At 51.6% G+C, this 7,512-nt stretch overlaps 2 protein-coding genes across 2 annotated transcripts in view; one reads left to right on the top strand and one right to left on the bottom strand.

Annotated features, from left to right (window-relative positions):
* Positions 1-1,882, top strand: part of tesk1b (testis associated actin remodelling kinase 1b) — a gene marked incomplete at its 5' end in the record, with an annotated part of 4,016 nt that extends 2,134 nt beyond the window's left edge. Inside the window, one exon of the mRNA XM_084451554.1 lies at positions 127-1,882. Coding sequence (XP_084307680.1) covers positions 127-1,208 — 1,082 coding nt within the window. The 3' untranslated portion in view covers positions 1,209-1,882. The remainder of the gene's footprint in view (positions 1-126) is intronic.
* Positions 1,883-6,957: 5,075 nt separating this feature from the next.
* Positions 6,958-7,512, bottom strand: part of pik3c3 (phosphatidylinositol 3-kinase, catalytic subunit type 3) — a 13,319-nt gene continuing 12,764 nt past the window's right edge. Inside the window, exons 23-24 of the mRNA XM_084451553.1 lie at positions 7,411-7,512; positions 6,958-7,269 (exon numbers count right to left, since the gene is read on the bottom strand). The exon at positions 7,411-7,512 is cut by the window's right edge and continues 24 nt beyond it. Coding sequence (XP_084307679.1) covers positions 7,255-7,269; positions 7,411-7,512 — 117 coding nt within the window. The 3' untranslated portion in view covers positions 6,958-7,254. The remainder of the gene's footprint in view (positions 7,270-7,410) is intronic.

Genomic DNA, 7,512 nt, shown 5'->3' with positions numbered 1-7,512 from the left:
CTCTCTCCCTCTCTCTCTCTCTCTCTCTCTCTCTCTCCCTCTCTCTCTCTCTCTCTCTCCCCTCCTCTCTCCCTCCCTCTCTCTCTCCCTCTGTCTCTCTCTCTCTCCCTCCCTCTCCCCCAGCAGCTGCGTCTCCGGAGCCCGGCGCGCCCAGGAGGAGGTCCCTCTGCCTCCCCGCCTTCGACCCGCGCCTCTCGCGCAGCCAATCGGACGTGCTCTCCCCGGCCACGCCCCCTCCCCCTTCCTCCTCCTCCTCCTCCTCGTTGGCCCCGCCCACCCGCGTCAACCCCTTCTCTCGGCGCGACGACCTGAAGGGCGGCAAGATCAAGCTGTTCGACACGCCCAGCAAGTCGGTCATCTCGCTGACCTTCACGCTGCCCCAGCCGCCCTCCCCCGACCCCCGCTGGCCGCCGGGCGACGCCCACGCCGGCGAGGGGGCGGGGCCTCTGCACCGCGGTCGGCAGCACCGCCGCTGCCTGTCGCTGCCCTGCACCCCGCCGCCAGACCTCGCCGCCCCCACGGACCCCTTCGCCGCCGTGGTCGGCCTGCCGGGAGAGGAGGAGGAGGAGGGGGGGAGGAGGAAGAAGAGTGCGGACATCCCGGCCGACGACCCCAGTTTCCCGCCCGACCCCGAGCTGCTGCGCCTGGGACAGCTGGACCAAGAGACGGAGGACGAGGAGGAGGATGAGGAGGAGGAGGAGAGCGCGGGCGAGCCCATGGACTGCACCAGCTCCCCCGACACGCTGGACGACGCCCTCCCTCCGCACGCCAAGCCCTCCCCGCCCTCGCGCTCCTCCTCCCCCCTCCTCTTCCCCTACGACAACAACAACGGCTGGGGCGCCACCGCCGCCCCCCCCATCTCCAACGGCCCCCCCTGCCTGCCCCCCCTCCTCCCCGTCCTGGACAACGCCGCCGTGGTCGTCAGCCGGCCCCTGGCCTGGGGGGAGGCGGCCAACGGGTACCACTCCCCGCTTGGCTCCGCCCACTCACCGGACCAGCAGCAGGATGAGGTCATATCCTGTCCGGGCTGCTGCCTGGCAGGCCTGCGCTTCCCGACGGCGTGCTTGCGAGCGGCGCCGCCGCGACGGAACCCCTACAAGAACCTGAACGCCGACCCGGCGGCCGCCCGAGGCCTGCTCCGCAAGTCAGGCTCCGCCCCCTCCGCCACGGAGCCCCCGGGACTGGCCCTGCCGGGGGCGCGGACGTAAGACCCGCGTCCTCTCCTCCTCCTCCTCTCCTCCTCCGTGGAGACCGCCGGTCCGAGGGGCTGTGACGGGGTCGAGGCCGATCCGCCCGGAGGAGACGGAACGAGGAAAGGAGGCTCTTCTACACCGTTGAGACTCGGCCTGGGGTGGATTTCAAGAGGCTGCGTCCCTTAAATACGTCCCTCAACTACATATTAAGCATCAGCCTTTGGCCCCTTTAGCCCGACCTGGACCATTAATAGGATGAATCTGATTCCGGATCTGCGCTTAAATCTGATACACATTCCGTTATAACCCCCCTCTATAGGCTCTGTTGGTGTTGCTGGCGCCCTCTGCTGGACTGCGGCTGTAATCGTCAGCTTTGCTGTAGGGAGACTATGGAGCCATATAATTACAGTATTTACCTGAGCGCAGTGTATGTCTGTGGATAGAGCTCTGTCTCTCTCTCTCTGTGTCTCTCTCTCTCTCTGTGTCTCTCTCTCTCACTGCCCTTACTATGGATGGGAACTGGTGACCAATAATAACGCAATGATGACGCTCTTTCTTTGGCATGAAACACTCCTATTGGTCCAGCCTGCTGAGTGCAGTACAGGGCACAACTGTGTGGGCGTTCCTTCCTGCTGTGGGATTGGTCGATGGACCTTCCCGCCCCCTCGACCGTCACAGCTGTACATAGCCTACTTTTTCTGACTGATGATGATGAATGTTGTGACTAGTATTATGATGTTATGGTTCGGATGTTTGATGCTGTTTGCCTTGTGTTCAGCTGCAGAGCTGCACAGTGCGCCCTGAGACCACGTGTAGGGTGGAGAATGAGTGTGTGTGTGTGTGTTAGCGTGTGTGTGTTAGCGTGTGTGTGAGAGAGCATGTCTGTGTGTGTGTGTGTGTGTTTGAGGGTGAGAGAGAGCATGTCTGTGTGATGGCATGCAGGTGTGTTTGTGTGTGTGTGTGTGTGTGTGTGTGTGTGTGTGTGTGTGTGTGCGCGCGCATGTCATACACTGTTCCTAAGACTGATCATGTTTTTGTTCGTGTGATCTCTCCTGCTGCCCTGGTCCTTTGCTAAAGCACTTAAACTCTGTCATCATTACTGTTAGAAAATATATTGTTTATTATTTTTGAGAATGAATGGTCAAAGACCACGCTTAAACAAAGAGATGTACAGATTCCTATTATTTAAAAATGGCATTGAATAAAAATATAGAATGGAGTCTCTTGTTTGTGTGTGATTTTTCCCCCCCATTGCAGATCAATTGGGATCTGCTACTATCATTAAAAAAATGTACAACAAATTTTTGTTGTATAGTTGAATATGTTTAATAAAGTGTGTTTAGTGTATCTTGATTGTAGCAAAAAAGTCAAGTAAATAAAAATGTTTGTTTTGTCCTTGACACCCCCTTATAGTAGCATACCCCTATAATAGGGGCCGCGCCACTCTGAGACGCTCGTGAGCAGTGACCGTTTGAAATGCAGTGCTGCGATGATCGGTTAGACTTGATCTGTAGCTGTAGTAGCGTTAGTAGCAGCACTATTCTGTGAATAAAATGTTGAAAAGCAAAAAATACAAGTCAGGCGCACTGAAGCGTAGAGAGGAAAGACGGAGGAAAAATCTGGTGGCATCGTGTGTTCCCCTGACATTTATTTTCCACTACTCAACCGTCCAAGACTGCTGCTAGCATTAGCCAAGCAACCGAAGCAACGGATGTTAGCGAGGACGGATGTTAGCGAGGACGGATGTTAGCGAGGACGGATGTTAGCGAGGACGGATGTTAGCGAGGACGGATGTTAGCGAGGACGGATGTTAGCGAGGACGAGGAGAGGCAGCTAGCAACGCACAGGTAGCTGAGGAAAACAATGTCGATTTGGATGAGATAGATTAAGAAGACGCAGATGATGAAAATGTTGTGATATGATCCTGATGATAATTATGATACAGCTGATAGTATTAGCCAAGCAAGGGAAAATGTTAGTGGTGGTGATGAGGATGATGATGGTGACGTTGAAGAGGATGAGGGAACACCCGCCCCCTACAATTACTACAAAAACTAGTTTTTTTTCTCCAAAATGTTGCTGCTTGTGTTGTAGACCGCTGTGTCTTCTTGATTATTGTTATTATTTTGACACAATGCTTGAACACGAGTAGTTTGTTGCGTGTAGGTGTGGCTTGGTTGTGTAGACTATAGGCTACGGCTGTGTGGCTGGACACCCAACATCATCATTGGATATTAAACTGTGTATTTGCCTGCTATCCTTGGTTGCCCACTAGTTTAGTCTGCTGTATTTTTCATCTTTTATCTGACTGAGGTTTGAGCAAATTATGTGTAAAATCCATGGTGCCGAAATAGCCTATCAGCCGTTGTATTGCTTAAATATTAGCAGGCCGCCATTTATTGATGAATCCACAGCACTGTCCATGGTGCTGAATTAGAACACCTAATTGTAATCTGCATTTCTTTCCATTCCGTCTACGTAACTTTCACCTTGGATCTATCTTGCATCTCCATACAACCTAATAGGGGCCCATTATGAGGTCCCCGCCCCCTGCAATGAACCATTAGCTCCGCCCCTGCCTCATCTATTCATGGGTAGTCCTAGACCTGCCATGTTGGGGACCAACACAGGTGTTTCAATTTATCTGATTGGCTCTACTGCATAGAATCCTGTGCAGTAGAACTAATTAATTCATTTGAAACACCTGTGTTGGTCCCCAACATGGCAGGTCTAGGACTACATTTGAAACCCATGAATATCCTTCAACTATACGATTCTATACTATCTAGAATAATCTTCAACTACCTATGAGGCGGCTGTGGCTCAGGTGGTAGAGCGGGTCGTCCCATGATCGTAGGGTGGCTCAGGTCGCGGCTCCTGCTGACATGTCGAAGTGTCCTCGGGCGAGACGCCAAACCCCAAATTGCTCAAGGTCAAGAGCCATGGATAAACTCTGCGATTGAAGGAAGTACCTCAAGCTTTAGAGTTTGTTGTAGAGTATTCCAGGTATAAGGAGCATCATGGAAAAAAGCAGCTCTACCAAGTTCAGAAGTGTGTGTGTACAGTCAATCAATCAATCAAAGCTTTATTTGTAACGCGCATTTCATACCCAGAGACAACACAATGCGCAAACAGTGCGTGTGTGGACCTGTCCCAGTGAGCCATGGCAGGACGTGGTGGGGTGTGTGTGTGTGTGTGTCTTCCCCCAGCTGGGACCTGTCCCAGGCCTTCCAAGACCTGGAGCTCAACAACGTGTTCTGCCTGGGCCTCCGGCAGGGCCCGGACAGCCCACTCTGGACAGAACCACAGACTCTGGACCACAGTGACTTCAGTCAGTACCTAAAACAGACCACCTAAACAGTTTTTTATTGATCAAATTCAAATCAAACCCTTACAAATCTAAAGTACTCAATACACTTCAATAAAATTACCAATGTAATTATAGAAGATGCAGTATAATTTAAGTAACAGTCTAGCGTGAGATATGAGGTCTAATTGTTCCTAACTGTATGTTGCAAACTCCCACCCAGTGACCCATCTATCTCAGTCTCACTGTGTGGGGATAGGCTGATGATAGATTGCCCTTCTACCCCCCCGGACAGCTCTATCAGAATGATCTGTGAATACTTGGTAGGACAAAGTAAGGTGATGCTACTTACCACCATGGAACATTTGCATTAGACATTTCAAGAGTCAAGATTTTACCGTTGTGCGCAGAAGACTTGGGATCGATCCACAACGAGGAGTCTAATCAATAAACCAATGTGTTGATCACAGGGTTGCAGCAGCCTGTGCTGCTGGGGGTCGTGTGGGGAGTGTGTTCTGTGCTCCTCGCTGGCGAGAGAGAGAGGGAGACTTATGACGTCGACAAGGTTCATTCGGAACCATCTAAATCTACTCCAGGCCTCCTGCTGTGCTCGTTTACACTGTACACCACTCTTTTCCAGCGGGGGTACAGTACGGTCCAGCGCCTGCCGCACAACAGCCCATAAACAAGAACCCAGATAATAAACACCGGCCAGGAGAGCTTTAAAAAAAATATATATATATAAAAAATCTTTTTTTATTCGCCCTCCCCCGTTTCCCTCTGACATGTGTTCCGTCCGTATCGACCTGGGTGATAATCAGTGATCGCTTTCTTCCCCGCGCTCGGTTTGCGTCTGACTCACTGTTGCCACCGACCCCCCCCCCCCCCCCCCCACGCGCACACTTTTATCCGTGTCTGACACCTCACCACCCGGCCCCCCATCCCCAGGACCGGAGGAGAGGGAGAACCGGAGTACACCTCGCTCCCACCACAAGCCGTTTTGGCCGCTGGCGCACTTTTTCCGGAACATTTGGAAATCCGTGGGGGGTGAGAGAGAGAGGAACAGTTGCTGGCGACGAGGGCCGAATTCACACCAAGGAACCTTGAAAGTTCTAGAACACCGACCCCAACCCCAATACTGGAGACTGCTTATTAGTGCTCAGATTCACAATAATGACAGTGTGCAGAACAAAAAAAATAAAAGTGTGTTTCACAACGAGCGGTGTTGACGTGTGTTATGGCTTGAAGGGGGGGGTCCAGTGTTGAGAAGTCATTCCCCCTCCAATTTCCAACAATTTAGACAATTAGCCTACATAAAACCTTGTAAACAATCTTGATAGAATCCTCTCTTTTATTGGTTTCGACAGTATTTGCAGTAGGCTGAATTCTGTGGGAAACTCCCTGAGACGAGCCTGGCCACTGGCTGTTCGAACCCTCTCAAATGCAACCTTCCTTCCTCCCTGCCTTGGAGAAATCCCTGATCTCACAATGAGTAGACTGATAATGGAGCACATATGGCTTTCACCTATCCAGTGATGTTAGATCTGAGATTCACGCCAGAAACGAGAGGGATGGAGGTGGCATTTGCTGGAGAATTAGGGCTAACGCTAGCTGGGTATCAGGGGCTGCGAATCTTTTTGACAACTCTTTTTAGTGTCCGACGTTAATTTTTCAAAATGTCAAAAATTGCAAACCTTTTTTTGCATCGAGTCTGGTTTACGAGACTATCCCACCTCCCTCGACAATTGAGACATACAGGTTCTGCACACACCAGCTGACGAGGCTGAAGTTAGAACCCGTTTCTCAGAACCCGTTTGGAATTATCCGGTCCACCTTAAAAAAAAAAAAAAAAGTTCAAAACGGGATTGAATCAAGATTAAAAGCAAACTACCCAAGATGCCACGGGTTCTATGCTACACAGTGGTAGTAGAACCCCTCTAACCCTAAAAAAGTATCAAATCTCGAAAGGTTCGATACAATTAGATGTATCAACTCGAAGGAGCAGAATCTTTGAAAAGAGTCGTTCTGCCATCACATCAAGACGAAAGGGGAGACTCGGAGAGAGACGCCGTGGTTTAAAACAAGCTGCATGACGACAACAACAACAACAGATAGGCCTAAATCAAATATTCAAATCCACACGTGCCCATATGAGCGCCTCTCTCTCTCTCTCTCTCTCGTTCCTTCGCTCGCTCTCGGTCTGAAAGGAAATGCTGAGTCGCTCGGTGACTCACACACACACACACACACACACGGTTAACTTAGACCTTCACCCCCAGCATAGATATCAAAACTACCCACAGATGGCTGTAGGATAAACACGCAAGGCTCATTGACGTCTTGGAACAGCGCTGTTTAGAAAAACCCCCTAAGATCCGGTATAGTGCAGATCTACTGTACGCATAAAACAGCCATGTGTAAATAAGAAGCAGCGTCACTCTTCACGTGTATCAACATCATGTTCTTTATTTGGCCGTACTTTTCATAATTCATTTATATATAATATGTACAAATGCTAACAAAGGCTTCGCTAGTCCTGATTTTGTTTCTTTGCGGTCGAGGTTGGCTAGAACTCTTGGCCTCTGTCGTGGACGAGCCTCACTCCCTTACACACGCGCACGCGCACACACACACACACACACACCTGGCACCTGCAGGGACAGGGACGAGGGGGGGGGGTCTGTGTCTCTACGGTAACAGCTCTCTCTGTCCATGATCGTTCCGGTTCGGTCGAGTCTCGTCCATCGTCTCTGCTCATCTGCGCCAGTACTGTAGGGGGGGGGGGGGGGGGGGAAGAAGGCCTCGGGTTAATTAAACACGACCGCTGGGTTTTTGGGAGGTGTCGCCGGTGAACTCGGGGACACTGCTGTACCCTACAGTACGTGACCCCGCCCCCCCCCCCTGACTCACCTGGGCGAACTTGTGTATCTGCTCGACCACGGCGGCGAACAGCGCCCCCACGCTCTCATCTATCAGGCTCTGCATGTAGTGGACCGCCTCCTCGTCCGACAG

This window comes from Borostomias antarcticus, assembly GCF_949987555.1.
Source record: "Borostomias antarcticus genome assembly, chromosome: 17".
NCBI lineage: Eukaryota > Metazoa > Chordata > Actinopteri > Stomiiformes > Stomiidae > Borostomias > Borostomias antarcticus.
This window is presented reverse-complemented; position numbering and strand designations above follow the sequence as displayed.